Source organism: Meles meles, chromosome 16 (genome assembly GCF_922984935.1).
Source record: "Meles meles chromosome 16, mMelMel3.1 paternal haplotype, whole genome shotgun sequence".
In the NCBI taxonomy this organism is placed as follows: Eukaryota; Metazoa; Chordata; class Mammalia; order Carnivora; family Mustelidae; genus Meles; species Meles meles.
This window is the reverse complement of record NC_060081.1, coordinates 75,313,991-75,332,378: the sequence shown is the minus strand read 5'-3', so window position 1 is coordinate 75,332,378 and position 18,388 is coordinate 75,313,991. Positions and strand designations below refer to the sequence as shown.

The 18,388-nt window shown below is 42.5% G+C and overlaps 1 protein-coding gene across 3 annotated transcripts in view; it reads right to left on the bottom strand.

The window, feature by feature from the left end:
* DOK5 (docking protein 5) overlaps positions 1-12,878 on the bottom strand; it is a 164,002-nt gene extending 151,124 nt beyond the window's left edge. For 2 of the 3 annotated variants that reach the window (XM_045981177.1, XM_045981179.1), the window contains exon 1: positions 12,025-12,477. In XM_045981177.1, the coding sequence (XP_045837133.1) occupies positions 12,025-12,090 (66 nt within the window). In that variant the 5' untranslated portion in view covers positions 12,091-12,477. Of the gene's footprint in view, positions 1-12,024; positions 12,478-12,860 lie in introns of those variants that run through there. The other variant, XM_045981178.1, reaches the window with a different exon arrangement.
* Positions 12,879-18,388: the final 5,510 nt, after the last annotated feature.

Genomic DNA, 18,388 nt, shown 5'->3' with positions numbered 1-18,388 from the left:
CTCTAAAATAAAATAAATAAATCTTAAAAAAAAAAAAGATGAAGAGAAGTTCAAGATACCACACTAAGCAAGGACTTGTGGTTCTTAATAACTAGGATATTAATATTCCACATAAATGGAATATTCAGAAATTGCATCTAGCTATCTCATCCTGCCTCCCAGCCAGACCCACTTGAAGGATCTTACAGGTTAATATGACCAGGTTAATAAAGATATCAGCTGCATTAATCAATATATACAGGCTGTATTAGTCGATATTTATTTATTTGATTCAGTAAACATCTTGTTACCCAATAGATACTGGTCAAATTTTCAATTTTATAATTCTATTTTTAGAATAAAAATTAACACAGTCACAGTAAACATATGATTTACTGTATCTTCTATGTGAAAGATTTCTGCATAGCCTGTACCACGAAGGTGCTTATCTAATAAAGCAAATCCTTGCTTCCTTACTAAATCCTAGTAATAACTACTTAAGATGAATATTACCCTAAAAGAAAAAAAGACGACAAAACTGAAAAGATTCTAATTACAAAACTGCCAAGAACTCAACCTCAGACTGGAGAAAATCCGTACACAAATGGGTCCATCTTTCACCCGCTAGATTAGCAAAACCTTGAAAAAGCTCTCAAAGCATACTTTTGCAAGATTAGAAGAACCAGGCATTCTCATAGATGGCAGGACAACTTCAATAAAGCTTTATGTGTAAATACACTTTGGACACTGAGTCCCACTTCTAGGAACTCATTTACCAGTATGCTCCCCCCTGGTGGAAGGAGGGGTCATCTGTGGCACTGCCTGTCACAGGGAAGAAAAATTGCTCAACTGTTCCACAACAGACAGGCAGCTAGGACTCAAACTTGGGCTCTGCTGTATACCAGCTATGTGACTTGAACAAAAACTCACCCCCTCAGGCACTCAGTCTTGTGATCTGTAAAATGGGCACAAAACACCTTCTTCATGCTCATCTTTAATAACAGATGAAAGGGAGAAAGGAAAGCAGAATGAGTAATTAAATAAATGGACAGAATTTATTTATACACTGGAATCCTGTCTAATAATTGAAAAGCATGATATATTACTGAATAAGAAACCCACAGCACAGAAGAGATGTAATTATATATCGCACACATGCACATACAAAACTAGCTATACCTAGACTATTCTGGAATATTCACAGTGGTTGCTTCTGGGAACTAGATTCCTGGGAACAAAGTTCAAAGGAAATCTTACTGTTCAATGTACAAACTTTGTACTTTCAAATCTGAATCCAATATACATATTGCCTACCACAAGAAGAAACCAAGTAAGATTTAATTTTAAGGGGGTCAGTCTAAACCTCCAGCATTAATTGCTATATTCCCTGATACTGACTTTGCAGGTTAAATACCAATAGCAATTATGAGAAATTCTAGAACATTCTGCCACTCCAGCACAAAATCTACAAAAAAATTAAGTGGGATATAATGTGAATATCTCATTCTATTATTCTGATCTGCAGCAAAATCACTCATTCATTTGGTCAGCAAATATTGAACACTTACTATGGGCAGAGAGCGGAGGGATACAGAGTGAACTAGGTAGCTAAGGTCTTTGGCCTCCTAAAACTTAAACCCTAGAAGGAGAAGAAATAACCTACAAAAACACTATGAAGAAAAGTATCCGGCACAAAAGTTAAGAAAATCTTTAAAAACCTATTCATACTCTTAAATTAGAAGGATGCTCTAGAGGGATGTGAGAAAAAGACTTTTTAGATGCGGTGGTCCTGGCAGGTTGTTCTGAGGCAGATTTTAACTGGAGACCAAGAGAGAGTCATGCAGGAGAAATTCAGAGAAAAGAGGAGCCATTAATGGAGATCTATTCAAACCGATGAAGACCTCTCAGGGCAAACTCCCCCAGAAATGTTCCTTTCAAACTTCACTTCACACCACATTTTCCATCTGAATTCATGGATGTTGAGAACTAGCCCAGTTTCGTAACACCTAGATCTGGGGTCAATGTTGGTATAATACAACTTGGGCTTAAAAAGTGGTTCTTTTGCAGATTAGTCCATGAGATGGAAACCTGGAGCCCTAAAGAAATTGTTCAGATGAAGAGTCAGTTTTGCTAGGGGATTCAGAGAGGTATGATTTCTTGAAGGTTTTTAAAATAAATTTCTTTTATTGAGTTAATGTGTGACTTTAAGATAATAAAATGCATTTTAAGGATCTAATTGCTTTCCTAAGTAGTGAAACTTGTATTAAGGAAAAGCTCAACCAGTGCTTTAATTTGAGTTAGCCCATTCATAAGACAGACTTATTTTCTTTCTGTTAACCACTAAAGTATTCACTGCAAACATGAGTGAAGAAAAGACAAAATAAAGGTTTAGGCAAATTTGAGATAAAATTGTGGAGGTTTTAGGGTGAGAAGCAACATATAACATTATGGAGATATCAGATGGAACTTTTTAAAGAGGGTGTGTTGAGTACCTGGGATATTTTTTCTTAGGAACCAATTTTTTAAGTATTTGTATAGAATCAAGCAATATGGCCAGTATAAGTTTTACATGTAAGGGTTGAGGAACCTACTTAAGAAAAGTACAATCTTCATTGAGTCTCCCAAGCTCAGTCATGCATAGGCCGACATTTGGATTTGTGCCATACTGAGTTCCACTACCTACCTTCATACTTTTTTTTAAGATTGTCTTTATTTACTTGACAGCGAGAGAAAGAGAGAGAGAGAGATCGAACACAAGCAGGGGGAGCAGCAGACAGAGAGAGAGGAAGAAGCAGACTCCCTGTTGAGCAGGGACGTGGGACTCAATCCCAGGACCCTGAGATCATGATCTGAGCCAAAGGCAGAAGTTTAACCAACTGAGCCACCCAGGAGCCCTTACCTTCCTAATTTTTGCTACTCTGTGGTATGCTTGCACTATGAGTTAGCGATCCATTAAACAACTTTACTTTTTAAATTAAATAAGCTTATTTAAAGAGGAAGCTACACATTTTTACCTTAAATGGAAAACCAATATCACTTGAAGGTAAATGTAAAATTTAATGCAATGTAAAGTTAATGAATACAATAAAGCATAGGACTGTTACCCGAAGCCTCTGCAACTAAGTACAGTGTTCTCCCTATTTAAAGGCCTTCAGGGAGTGCCTGGCTGGCTCAGTTGGTAGAGCATGCAACTCTTGATCTCAGGGTTGTAAGTTCGAGCCCTATGTTGGGTACAGAGATTGTGTAAAATAAAATCTTTTAAAAATAAAAACAAAAATAAAATAAATAAAATTTTAAAAGTAAAAGGACTTCAAGGCATCTGTTCTTTGAAACAAGTTGATTAAGAAGTAACATTTTTCTTATCTTGTGATTCAATGTTACTGACTACCCTAATAATTGCTTTCTCTCAAGATACATAATTCCCAGGTTTGAGGGCCACTATTAGAGTTGGTAGACAAAAAATACTGTGATCAGTCTTTGAATCAAAGGTCTGCTGTTTGGGCCAATTCTATATTTTCTAACATAGTGTTTCAGGAGTAATTCCTAAATGAGTCCAATGTTATAAAAATGTATTACTAAAGTTAACAGCAAGAGGGAAGTTAAATGCCTTCTGTTTTTCATTACCAACACCGTGACTCTTCTGCTGAGATGAGTGAATTTATTTTTACTGGTTTATTGTTCTTATAGACAAAGAACAACAAATATCACCTCAATCTTTCAATAATAAAAAAAATAAAAAAACATTATCAGCATTCATTAAGTTCCTATGAGTCAGGCGCAGGATTAAGAGTTTGATATACTTATCTTTTGTGAGAAGTATATTACTATCCTCATTTCTGTACATGATGAAGAAAAATATCAGAAAGAATAAGCAATTTTCTCAAGCCATAGAATCAGTAAGTGGCCAAGTTGAGATCCAAGCAGGAGTGTCAGTTTCAAATGTACGCTACTTCCACCATGGAAAAAAATCTTGCATCAATTCAGTTATGAAAGTCAGAAAGGAAGGAAGAAAAGAAGAAAAGGAGGAAGGGAGGGAGGGAGCGTGTCCCAGCAATATCTGTGGTAGTTACAGTCAAAATTATTCTAAATTCCATATCAAAAGGCAAAGGAACTACAATACCTAAAATAATTTTGAAAAAGAGTAAATAAAGTGGGAAGAATTAGTCTACCCTGTTTCAAGATTATTGTATTGCTGTACATATAGACATATATAGACATACCGCTATATATATATGGGCATACAAAGCAATGGACCAGGATAAATGACTCAAGAATAAAAACACATAAATATGCTCAATGGAGAAAAGACTTTTCCACAAAGCATGCTGCAACAACTGGCCATCCACAGGCAAAAAATGAATCTACACTTAAATGTGCAACTTACACAAAAATTAACTCAAAATGGATCATGGGCTTAAATGTAAAAGGTAATACTCTAAAACATCTAGAAAAAAATCATTGGGGATCTTGAGCCGGGCAAAGTGTTAGTACCAAAAGCATGATCCACAAAAGCAAGAAAGGAATAAACTGGATTTCATCACAATTAAAAACCTTTGTTCTGCGAAAGACTTTGTTGAGAAGGTAGGAAAGACAAGCTACCTACTGAGTGGAAACATTTAAGAACCACATGTCTGAAAGGATTGATACCTAGAATATATAAAGAACATTTAAACTCAACAGTCAAAAAACAAACAACCCAATTAGAAAATGGGCAAAAGACATGAACAGACATTTTATCAAACTGTATATCCAGTTGGCAAATAGGACATGAAAAGAAGCTCAACGTCGCTACCCATTACAAAAATATAAATCAAAACCACAATGAGCTATCCCACACATATATCAGAATGTCTAAAATAAAAAACAGTAGGGACACCAAAACCTGGTGACAACATGAAATGGTGGCAGGATCACAGAGAAACCGGATTCTATGTTGCTGGTGTGAACATAAAACAGTACAAAGACTAGGAAAAGCAGTTGGGCAGTTTCTTTAAAAAATTAGACATGCAAATACCAATACCACCCAACAGTGGCATTCCTGGGCATTTATCTAGAAGGTATGTAAACCTATATTCCTACAAAGATCTGTACACAAACATTTATATCAGCTTTTTCTGTAACAGCCCCAAAATGGAAACCACCCTAAATGTTCTTCAATAGATGAATGGCTAAGCAAACTATGGTCCGTCCATTCCATGGGACATGAAGGAATGAACCACGATACCCAAAACAAAACACAACAATTCCAGAGAATCATGCTGAGTAAAAAAAAAAGGAAAAAAGAAAACCCAAATCTCAAAAGGTTACATGCCATATGGTTCCATTTGTATAATATTCTCAAAATGATAAAATTATAGAAATGGAAAACAGATTAGTGGTTGTCAGGGCTTTAGGGCTGTGGGAGGAGGAGCAGTAGGGGAAGCTATAAAAAAACAAGAAGGACCTTGTGGTGAGGGAATGTTCTTTCTCTTGACTGTACCAATGTCGGTATCTTGGTTGCAATACTATAGTATATACTTGAATATTGCCACTGGGAGGAACTGGGTATGAGAGATCTTTCTGCATTATTTTTTACAACTGCATGTATCATCTAAAAATAAAAAAAAAAAATTTAAATGAGACAGTGGTTCTTAATCTTTCAGAAGTTGGAGGGGGTGGGAGGTGAGAGGCCTGGGGGCAGGGTGGTCTGGAAATCACCAGGAATCTGATAAAAGCTATAAAGCGTCACTCCAGAATGTTCACCTGCATTCTATTCCAAGAACCTACTTAAAGGACTCCACACAAGAGCATAATACACACAAGCTAACATTTGTGTTCTCTGGGAACCAGGGCGTGAAGAAAGACACAGAACACTAGTAAAATAAAGACAGCCCCCCTACTGCTTGGCAAAGATCAGCTTCCAGATACTTACTCAAAATTTAGCCATCTGCATCCTAGAAAGAAGCTATTTTAAAACTTCAACATTCACACATATCTGTGGCATTTCTAAACTCACAATTTCATTTTGAGTTTCAAAGGAACAGAGGTTGCAGGAAGGAGGCATCATAATCTCTTCCCGGCTTAGACTCTCCAAAGGCTTAACTTCCACCCAACTGGAATCAAATTCCTGGAGTTAAGAGGAAAATCAAATTTGACCTTCCTCATTTCACAAAAACGGAACAGGGCGGCTTCTGCAGAGATCTTTGCACTTCAGTATTTCATCTGTTACTCAGACTAATTCATCCTTAAGTACAGTGAACATATTAATCTCATGTTAACAATACAAGTCCAATAACAGACCATCAGTCCCTTGAGGGCAGTGATCGGACCTGTCTTGTTTAAGGTGGTGTACCCTGATCTTGTACTAGTATGCACACCATAAATATTTAGTGAACGATAAAACAAATGAAAGCAAATACAGCCCAAATGAAAACTAAATTCTTAAAATAACCAAGATCATGATTTCTCATAAGAATTACAAAGCTACTTAAGAAATAAATATTTCGAGTCAAGGAATATGACTAAAAAAATATAGCAGATGTGGGGCAAAATACGGCAGATGTGGGGACAATCATGCCATCAGTAATCTGGTCTATGTCTACACATGAAGTCACTAAATCGGCCGTTCTTTGCTTAAGTTTGGATGAGGACGATGAAAGCTGGGCTTTATGCACCACTCATCAGAACATCCACACAGACTACCCTGTGCGGATGACGCAAATACCCGCCGTGAAGCACTTCTGACATAGGGACAGGAGTCAGTTCACGTGGGGCCGAGACGCTGAGTGGTCTGGACACAGGCCAGGGTATTCAGTCTAGGTGATCATCAGTTTCACCACCACGAAGTTATCCCCAAAGCCTCTTTTTCTTGAGGAGGAAAAACAGTGCTCCATGTAGCTTCCTGAATGGTTGAATTTCGATGTTACGACTATAACTTTGTCATTAAAACGGTGGGTCATCTGTGGATCATCTACAGATCCCAAAACCCCGAAGGGAATATTGTAGCTGCTTGTCATACTGGGTCTGGTCAAACAGGGAAGCAAAGGAGTGAGAAAATATTTCTGCCTAAACTCCAGCCATTAACTAACCCGTTTTGCAAATCCATTCTCTAGCACCCAAGAGAAAGACCCCCAAATTTACAGAAATCCCTCCTAGCCTGATGAGCTCATTCAAACTGACATTTCATGGAGATGAGTTTCTTTGTCTCTGATGATCTTTTCCATGTATCCAAGCATCATGAAAAATCTTACAAAGGCAAATATTCCTTCTATACTTAGCATCACTGTCAAGCAATATTTGTGCTTATCCATTAATTACTGCACGTGTATTAAGTCTGTTTTCCCAACGAAACAGCAAGTTCTTTAAGGATGAGAGTTATTGCAGAAGAAGCAGTAAATAAACATAATAACCACCTAAGCCTCATCATCCCTAACAGCCGTGGTAGTGAGAAAGGGCAGTAATAAATATGAATTAGGTTTCCATTGTGTCAAGCGTTGTGTGGAGCCCTTTATGAGGACCAACTACAAGCTGGGTTCTATGAATCTCCCTAGTTTTACAGAAGACTGATGCTTACAAATGTTAAGGAACTCACCAAAAATCCATATAACCCGTTGCTGACCTGGGATTTTAACAGTCTCAGGTCAGAGTGTATGCTCTTAAACCAGTTCAAGGTGACTCATTCATTCATTCATTCATTCATTCAAGAAATCTTCATCAAGAAGACTGTCGATGTAGTGCTGGGCATGATTTCAGCACTGGCAGTCAGCTATAATTAAAAGATAGAGAAGTCAGAGCCCCACAGAGCCTCATGTGCTCTTTGAGGGATACAGGCAATCACCATGTAAAATAAAGTCCAGTATGTGAGGGGGTGATAAGTCTAGAGAGAAGAAATGGAAGGGATATGGGGGAGGAGAAACAGAAAAAGATATGGGGGAGGAGGAGGCAAGAAATAAAATTAAGTATCTGGAAGGCCTCAGGGAGCAGGTGGCGTTTGAGGCAAGACTGAAGGGGATGAGGGAGCCAGCTGGGAAGAGATACGTGGAGGAACAGCATTCCAGCCAGAGGGAACAGCAAGAGAAAAGGTTCCGAGTCAGCAAAGGGCCTCTGAGCCCATCTAAGTCTTTTTCCCTGAATTGCATGGAAAGGCATTGGTGGTCTGAACAGCCAGGGGGACGAATGAGGAGATTTTTATAACATTACAGGAAGGAGATGATGGGGACTTGGACCAGGATGGTAGTGGCAGATAGTATGAAAGACAGATTGTAGATGCATTTTCAAAAACACAGCCCACAGGATGTCGTGCTGGACTGGTTGTGGGGAGAGAGGTAAGAGAAGACTGAAGTGCAACAGAGGTTTGCTTGCTATCCCTTTGCTTGCCTGGTTAATTTTAACCAGGGCAACTAAAATGCAGGGACCTCTAGTGGTGGAGATGCAGACTCCAGGAGAAGGTAGTTTGGAGGAAACAACCAAGTGTTTGGATGCATTAAGTATGAAACTCCTAAACGTCCAGGTGGGAGAGACAGGCTGGACAGAAGAGGCCCTTGGTGTACAGACGCATCAAGATGTGATTTAAGGTGAGTAATCGAGAGACTGCATGTAGATGAGGTGATCAGGTCTGAGTTTAAACTCAGAAGCATGCAATTATTGATTGGAAATTCTCTCTGTTGCAAAGAAACCAAGTGAGGACAGTTATAGGACACCATGTAAACTCAGTCAGGTTAATGACGTGCAAATCGCCTGATTCACCATGCCTCTAAGAATGCATTCTTAGTGCCTTCTGTGGATTAGCCGGATAACCGTAGACGATTGCTCCCTTCCCCCTTCCCAGAGCCCCCTAAATTGTGGCACAGACATTGCTGAGCAAACCCTGCACCCAGGGCACAGCTCGAGACCTCCAGGAACCACCGGAGATTAAGCTGGAGAACACAGATGTAAAGACACTGAGACTTTTGAGTTAAAGGAGTTGAATGTCATTAAGCCTTTTGATGTTTACAGACAAAAGTCTATATTAAAATGATTGCTTCATCAGCTTAAACTATATAGGATCCCAACTAAAAGTGACCATTTATCTTTCATTCATGCAAATGGAGATAGTCTTAAAATGTCTCGTGTCCCACTGTAAAATCAATGAAATGTACAGAATTTGTAAAAACTTCACTCAATGAAAACATCCACATCTGAAAAACCATTTATACCATTGGACACTTCTGGACATAAAGAGATTTATAATCCCCATATCCTTAAGCGAATCCTAACTCACCTTTGATTTCATCAAACAAATAACACAATGAGAATCAATGCTACGCTTTCATTACATTCTCACAGCTATGATCTTAGTCAATACTTCCAACATCATGAAATAGTGTTCATTGTACAGATTAGGAGACTGAGGCTGAGAGAGGTCAAGGTCACGGAGGTCCTGAGTTACAGAAGCAGAAATGGCTCTTTCCTCCTTTTCCAAGTCTGAGGGAGCATTCCTTGGCACAACAGCTGCTTACCATGAAAAGTTGTTTTCTTGTTTAATTATAAACCCTCCCAAACATGGTTCTAATCCACAGATATTTGTCTGGATTCCATTAATAAAATGACTATGTCATAGTAGTTCCTCAAGAGGCTTATGAACGGCAAAGTCACACATCACCCTGTAGTCCAACGAGCATGTAAGAGTGCCCACTTTGAACTAGAAGTGATGCCCCAGCGCTGGCTGAGATTTACACAAGACACATGCTGCTTCAGGCTCTCTGCAGCCTGGATTAATACCACTGACATTCCTCACTTTGGACAAAGGGTCCACACCGTTCCCTGAAGCCTTCTTCCTCATTACTTGGGACCTCCATGAAAACTTCAGTTTGTAGTGTTTTCTGACAACTGTGTAATCAGCCTCTTTCATTTTATAAATCAACTATATCATAAGAAGACTTTTAAAAACTAAACTGGTATTAATAAATTATTAATAAGTACAATCAGGTTTTGTTGATTACATGTTTGACCTTTCTCTCCATGAGCAATAAGCGTCATTCCGTAGATACTCTAAAATCTACTTGAGTAGTAACGCAGACAAGATGAGGAAATCCTGAGAAAAGAGACTGCTCTCTGGCATCCAATATACAGTATGTACAATATAAAATGAGTACAAACTAAATTGTATTTCCTTTCCTTCTGCTTCAAATATCTGTGTGTAAACATTGGCACAATATTTATAGGACCATATTATGTCAGCTGTAATAATATAGAAAAATAATCTCAATTACCATAAACTAGGAAGTTAGGATAACTAGTCTTTCAAATAAATCACCACGTGTCACAATTTGGCATACACCCTGATCCTTATGAATAATTCACATTTTGTGCATTAATAATGCATGTCTTCCTCCTATTGGAATGCTCCCTAACACAGAATGGATGTCTCTTATCAATTTCCTCAACTGAGGTGATGGAGTAAATCTAAAATTAGAATGGTGTTTTTAGTGCTCCCTTTAAAATGGTAACAACTCAGCTGGCCCTTAAGGTTATCATAAACATAAAACTCCTATAATTTCTTGCCCTTTGCATGAGTCACTAAGTTAAGTAAGTACCCTAACAGTAGTTGCTCCTGGTGAGAATATGTGCATGGCAGAAAAGATCAAAGAAACCTGCACAGGGCCGATAGGCACTGGTAAATCCTGTTACATTTCTTCCTAATTATATATGTATACATTCACAATAACATGGGACATAATTGCTGAAACATGGTAACCAGCAGGGGAAAAAAGCAAGCAAGCAAGCAAAGGGTCAAAACAAATCAGGCAAGAGTTTCTAATAATTACAGATGTTTCCTCTCATCCTCCCTCGCTGGTTAGCACTTTGAAATTTCTTTTCAATTTTCAGTAAAATTATCTAACACATAAGAAAGTACAAAAACCAAGGAACAGAAAGGTGCTAATGACATGTATTTGTGGGGAAAGACATTCAGTTTATCACTGTAACTAACTAGCCCAATGTGGCCACTGAACATCATTGGGGATATGATTTCAGACATTACTAAAGTAAACTTTCTGCGCCCCAATGCCAGCATCCAAACACCCAATAAACACAAAAACAGCAACAATATTTGACATAAGACAAAGGGAAATGAGACAGGTTGGAATCTGGGGAGCAAAAAATCATTCCAGTATCCTCCCTGTCTCTGGAGAATTCTTTCCTCATCACTCAATCTCAAAGAGAAGCAAAATGAGTTCTCTCTTAAGTCCTATCAAGGCAGAGCAAAGGGAAAGGGGGCAAAAGAGAGGGAATTTTAAGAGAGGAGCCATCCCTGTGCCAACCTCTTTCCCCAACAAGTCCCTCGTGGTCCATATTTAGGGAGAGCCCGCTCTGCACCAGGCGCTATATTCCACCCCAAAGAATCTTGCAGTGGGCTTCCAGTGTGTATTACAGCAACAAAAATCCAGCACCCCGGGTAAGGACCAACGAAAATTCAGATTCGGGTCTCCACCCCAAGCTGGCCTGGCCCGAGGCCCAGCCCACACCGCCTTGGCCAACACCTGAGACAGACGCGGGTCATCGTCCAGGACCGGACGCCGGCAGAGACCTTCCGCTTGGCAGCAAATTCTCCCTGGGGTCAGAGGGTCACCGACCTCGTTCCCAGCGAGAGCGCCTGCCCTCCTTCTCAGCCAGCCTCCCATCCATCCCCTGGAAAAGTTAAGTTGGCGGCGAGTGGGAAGAGGGGCACCGGGGGCATCCGGCGGGCTCAGCACCCCCAGCCGGGTCTCTGGGCTCCGACTCCCTTGGCTACCGAGAAATATTTATTTCCAGGCGATGGGCTCCAGCGGCTCCTGAAGCCGAACACGCGGCCACCATGAGACAGCCAAGTCACCCGAGAGATAAAGATAGATCCGTGACACACCGCGACCCGGCCTCACAGGGGCAGCCGCAGGCGATGTGGCTTTCGGCCGAGAAAGCCGCCGCGCAATCCGCCCGCGCGCGGCCGCGCACTCTCGGGCCAGCCTCGGGGGATGCTGGCGGGGGATGGAGACAATCGAACGCACGGGGAGAAGGAAAGGGGGTTGCGGGGAAAGGACCGATACTTACCCCCAGGCGTCTGCTCCGGATCCGCACGTACCCTTGCTTCACTATGTCATTAAAATTGGAAGCCATCCTGGACGGCCGGCGACCCCTCACCCAGGCGCCCGCGCCCGAAGCGGCTCTGGGGCGGGTTCCGGGCCGGGTCGGGAGCAGACGTGGGGGGAGAAAGTTGACACGGCGAAGCGGCTCCGGCGGCGGCTCGGCGCGGCTCTAGAAGGCGCACATCACTTTGTCTGTCCCCCAACCCCGAAAGTGGGCGGCCGGCTCGCAGCCACTTCGGGGGAGCGCGGAGCGCGGCGCGGCGAGGCTGGGGCGCCGCCGTCAGCTGACTCATCCGCCGGCCTGCGGGGAGGAGGAGCGGCGGCTGCTCAGGGCTCCAGCCCTGCCTCTTCCAGGGGCCCGCGAGGAGGGGGGAGGGGAGGAGGAGGAGAAGGAGGCAGAGGGAAGCGAAGGAGGACCGCGGAGGGCCCCCCCACCCCAGCGCCCGGCTGCGGCCACCCGCGGGCAGACACCCTTGAGCGCGCCGCACCCCTCCCCTCCTCTCCCGCCCACCTGGCCCGACCCGCTTCCCCTTCCGATCCCTCCCCTCCTCCCGGACCCCGAGCGCGCCCCGGCCCGCCCCCACGCCTCGCGGACAGCCTGCCGAGAGCACGCGCCCTCTCTTCTCGCTCCGGTGTTTGATTTTAGGAGGAGAGGAAATTTCACTTTATGCCAGCCGCCGCCCACCACGCCTCTCCAGCCCCATCTCTTTCCCGGGAAGGGCTGATTTTCTGTTGTGCGGGTGGCGATGTTGCCATGGTTTGCCCTGACCTTGGCATAGGAGGGGAGGGATACTGCCCTACCTTAAGCTACAGAAGAGCTTCCTCCGGTTTCCTTGGCATCCTGGTGGTATCATTTGCTACATTTTCCTTGTTTGAGCCTGTTTTTCCCGCCCGAATGTAAGTTTCCCAGGGGCTAACGCTTGGCCTCATTAATATGTGTGCCCCCAAAGCCTCATCTGGAGCAGGTGCTGGATAAATTCTGGTGCCTGGCAAGGCTCTAAGCCGCACGCACGGATTAACTCACTTAAACTCCCCTGCACCCATGAGATATGTCCTCCCTAATGTAAATACCAGGCCCATATTTATGCCCCAGTAGCCTAGCAATGGACCTCACCCTCAGAACCATTAAGCGGTGCTGCCTATAGAGTAAGATGAAAAGGGGGAACAGGTCTTGGACTCACTGCCCCGACTGCACGACCCTCCTGAAGCATGCTTGGGTTGATACCCACTGACATTTACAGGGCACCAGGCTGCTAGACGCGGTCCTAATCCTGTTAAAGGAATAATGAAATAGGTACCATCACGCACATGTCATAATGAGATCCCTACTGTCGCACACACGGAAACTGAAGCTCCAACAAATTGAGACTTGCCCCAGGTACCGCAGGACAGGGACGGAAGGAAGATGTGTGTGATACCAGCTTGGTTCTATAGCCCTTCTGAAGAGCAGAGGTCATGAGGGAGGCAACTTGCTTCCTTCAAGGAAGATCCTTCTAACTTGCCCTATCTTGCAAAGGCACAAAGACAGCATCAGAAATAGACAGTTCCTGTTCACAGGAGAGACCAAACCGAGGTTGGATGACCCCTACTCAGAGCTAGGGAGAAGAAAGCTCATTTACTGAGTGTTGACTACTTTGACCGGATGAGATTTGAAGACCTTTCAACTCCAAGCTTATATAATTCTTTCTTTTCTGGCCAAGAACACTAGCTTTTAGTCACTTTGGTTTGGTAGGTGTCAGAAAAAGAAGAGAATCACCCAAGAATGTGTCATAGGAGGACTGAGACTAAGTTGGGACAGTCAAAAGGCAAATATTCTGGGACGAGAACTCTTTTTATTATCTAATAAATCATTTGCTCTGTCATGTTATCACTTGCGATAGATGATGTTTTAAGTTTCAATCTCTCACCAAAGAAAGATGAAATGATGAAATCCTTTGGTGAGTTCTTTTGGAAGGCTTAGAACTTAAAAAAATACTGTCCATGGTTGCGACGAAATAGACGTGGTCATGGAAGGTATTTGTCCAACATATCTCTGTACACCAAATCAACAGTATCACAGAAACCAAGAATGAAGGAATGGAGGCATAAGGGCCCAGAGATGAATGGCTCAAGAAAAAAGAAGTAATTACTGACAAAACCAGAAACTGAGAAATACATCTCATGATAATTAATGTTGAGTATAATCCATATCCATAAATAATTAAGCCAGACATGAGGATACTAGAATCAAACTAGAAAATATCAAACTGGTTGGGAAAAGATGAGTGATATTTTTTAACTGCAGGACGGAACCCAATATATGGTTTTATGTTTGTTTTTTGTTAAAGCAAACCCTTAAATGTCACATGATGAACAGTCACTTGTACTTGTCCAAATCGTGTGATACACAACCATGGCTGAAGAGGAAAAGAGGAATTCAGAGATATACAATGGAAGCTGTGCTGATAGACTTGCACAGTGCACAATTCACACCACTATATGCTGCCAAATGGACATACAGTCACACACAATTCAGTTTCACTGGGGAGAAGGGTGACACACACGCACAAATCATTATTTGGGGCACCTGGGTGGCTCAGTCGGTTAACCATCCTACTCTGATTTTAGCTCACGTCATAATCTCGGGGTCCTGAGATCAAACCCCACATAGGGCTCTGAGCTCAGTGCAGAGTGTACTTGTCTCCTTCTCCCTTTGCCCCTCCCCCGCTCTCTCTCTCTCTCAAAAAAAATAAATAAATAAATAAATTAGTCATTTTAAAAATCATTATTTCAGTCCCTGTTTTTAACTCATTTCCAACACTTCAAGCTTATTTGTTTGTTTGCTCAGCATTGAGACTCCCCTCTGCCGACAGTGGTACTCATACTCATTTTGAGTATACTTAATCCCCTGCTCTCCGTCTAAGCCGGGGGACTAAGAGTTGATTGCATTAAAATGAAGTAAGTGCGAGATCGGAATGAATCACATACAGTAGCACTTTGCTCCTCTTTGGACATCTTGTCGATAAGGAACAAAACCGTGTCACGTTGCAGAGCCAGGAATTAACACACAGTTCCCCCCACTGCGCCATTTTCAAAGTGGGAACCCACTCAAGCCTGAAATATGAATGACTCATGCCATCCCCTCTGTATCCCATTCAGCCAATTACTATCATTATTGTTATTATTGTAAAACTCTCCAGGACAGAAAATTACGTGCAGAAATCCAGAGGCTTCTGCACTTTTCCAGAGTAGATGATGGGCTCCCACGCTTGGCCCAAGGAGGTGTTACTTTCACCAAGTACCACAAAGTACCAAGGCAGAGACTGAAATGGCACTCGTCCGATGTCTTTACCAAAAATAGCTTGAGCTTTGGCCCCGTCGCCAGCTGCGAGGCCAGAAACAGACAGCCTTTGCTCTGGCAAGGAGTGACCGTGCTAATGAAAATGATTTGGCTATCACCAAGGAGAGACCTTGTTTGCTGGGCGGCCAGGTCCCTCTACACCAGTCCTTACCCGGCTAAGGAAGGATGACTTGGAAGATGACACAGAAATCAGCTGAGAGAAAACTTGCAAGCAGGTCTGCCTCTGTCTTTCATTGATTCATTGCTTCTGTCCTGCCTTCAAAAAATATTGACCAAGCACCTGCTCCGGGTGGGGTCTGTCTACAATAAGCTTACACACACACACACACACACACACACACACACACACAGTCTTGTCGTCCTGGAGCCTGTAGCCCCAGTTGGAGAGAGAAAAAACAAGCAGATAAACATTTTAGATGACTATCGGTGACAGTTTAAAGAACAGAAGTGGTGTGTTATGTGTGTGTGGGGGGCGGGTAATAAACAGCCCTACTTTCAGTCAGAAAGAGTCAGGGAAGGCTTCTCTGAGAAGGTGACATTTAAGCTAAGACACAAAAGATGGGAAGAAGCTATGGGCAATGTTGGGGAAGTGCATACCAGCTAGAATGAAGAGCCCTTGAGAAAACCAAATGCAGGAAAGTTATATATAAAAGATTTTATTTATTTACTTATTTGAGAGAGAGAGAGAGAGCGTGCGGGCACACAGGGGGAAGGGCAGAGGAAGAGGGAGAGAATCTCAAGCAGACTCCATGTTGAGCATGGAGCCCGACACAGGACTCGATCTCAGGACCCTATGATCATGACCTGAGCCAAAACCAAGAGTCAGATGCTTGACTGACTGAGCCACCTAGGCGCCCCACGAAAGTTGCATTTTTAAAAAATATTATTCTCTCTGATGAATAAAAAATGGGTTGGAAGTGCACTGGACACTGGACTGGAAGTGGTAAGACCAAATAAAAAAATCTACTTCTAAAGACCTGTACCCAAAAATCTTTAAGAAAAGAGAAATGAACCTTCCACTGAAAATATAAATTTATATCAATTGATACAACTGTTTTGAAGCATAGGGATATCTATCAGAGATTTTTAAAAACTTTTATAATTGCTTATCCAGTTCTGGAAATGCATCCAAAGGCACAAAGATTTAGTTACAAGAACATTCACAGCAGTATTATTTATGATAATATGGGTAACTATCTTCATATTATCTGCATGTATATTAATATGTCTGCATCTAAATATATATTTTACATGGAAGCAGGTACACACATGTAAGCAAATTTCTGAAGGAACTGGGATCCACCTGGTATGATCTTTTCCCATTAAACTTTGCTTATTGAAAATTTGTTTCTCTAAACATGAATGAAGTTTCCAGAAGGTCTCTGGCTTTTTTGGCTACTACGAGGTCATAAAGAGTCATCTCAGCCTAACAGCCGTATAACACTGGATATCATTCGATTTAGGTTTTATCCCTTAACCCAGTTCAGGACTGGGAGGGTAGGGCTTGGAGACGGCTCCTTCACTGGTTTTCTGCTCTGCCCCCTCTTCCGCGTAGTAACTATAGGCTTCTGGCTTCCATGGAGTTCGGGGTGGGCGGGTGGTGTGGAAGGAAAGGAAAGTTTTGCTTGCTCCAGATCTTGCCTTGGAGGTGATGCCCTCTGGGCAAAGACATAAAATGTTTGCTCTTTCTCTCAAGGAGCTTTTGAGAGTTCCTTAGAGATGCACCCGCTAAGAACTCTATCTCCAATGCCCTTCTCAGACGGGCTATGAACACCCCAGCGTCTCAAGCTCCAGGCCCATGTTGGATTTTTGCCCCTTGCAGTTGGTTCTCCTGGTGGATTTATTCTAAAATAAGCCCTACCTGGTCAAAGGAAAAACTCTACTCAGTATCGTCCATGCCAGTGAACGGTTAGTTCACTCCCAGGGCAGCCACTGCTCTTAGCTCTGCCTCAATGCAAGTCAACCAGCTGACCCCAGGCCTCCACCTTTAGAATAGTAAGGATTGGGTCTACCAGCAGTCCTTGTGTCCTCTATGCTTCTAGACACTCATGTCTAGCCTTCTGAGTGATCCTCTTGAAAATCACTCCCCTGCTATAAAGTAAGGGGAGGGAGCTTCCCTCCTTGTCTCATGGGGAGAAGAAAACCAACTCTCTGCCAAATAACCTTCCTTCTTTCAACTCTTGAATCACAATAAATAAATAAATAAGCATTTAGCTGGGGGTGCATGGTCAATGAATGCAGACAAAAAGGTTTGCTGCTGCTCTTTTTGCAATTTCTGCATAAAGAGTCCAACACTTGGCTTCAGAAACTTTCCTAATGTTCCCCCCCCACACACACACACACTGGGCTTTTGAGGCTTCTGCTGAAACTGAGTCAACAGGAAGGGTCACATTTACCATTCGCTTATAAACCCATATCAAAGCCATTAGAATGCACATAAAGGATATTCCCTCTCATTCATTCATCCAGCAAATGTTATCTGAGCCAGGCTTGCTAGGCGCCAAAGAGCTGGTGAAGCAGACAGGAAAGGACCAGACTGAGCTTGAGTGGGTGACGATCCATCAGGAGCACAGACATTAAAAAAATACTCAAATATGTATCAAATTATGCACAGAAGAAAGTTACATGACGCTGTTTGAGGAAGGACAGAGAGACAGGACCTGACCCTTTTGGGAGACGGGGGGTGGAGAAATTGGGAGCTGGGATAGGAAGGTGAAGGTGTTCTGATCTGAGTGATGGCAGAGAGGATGGTGGGGAGAAGGACAACAGGGGTCATGTGTCCCAGACAGAAGAACATCTGGAACATCTAGCCCAGAAGGTCGGAGTGACTGGATTTGGAGAATGAAAAGTGGGTATTGGGGAATGAGCCCTGGAAGATAACAGGGTTTCTCAGTGTATTACAGGTGATCTATGAAGAAGGGCCTGGTTTTTTAAAAATGAATTTAAAAAAAGAAAAAACTAAGATCAAATATATCCACACTAAAATAGT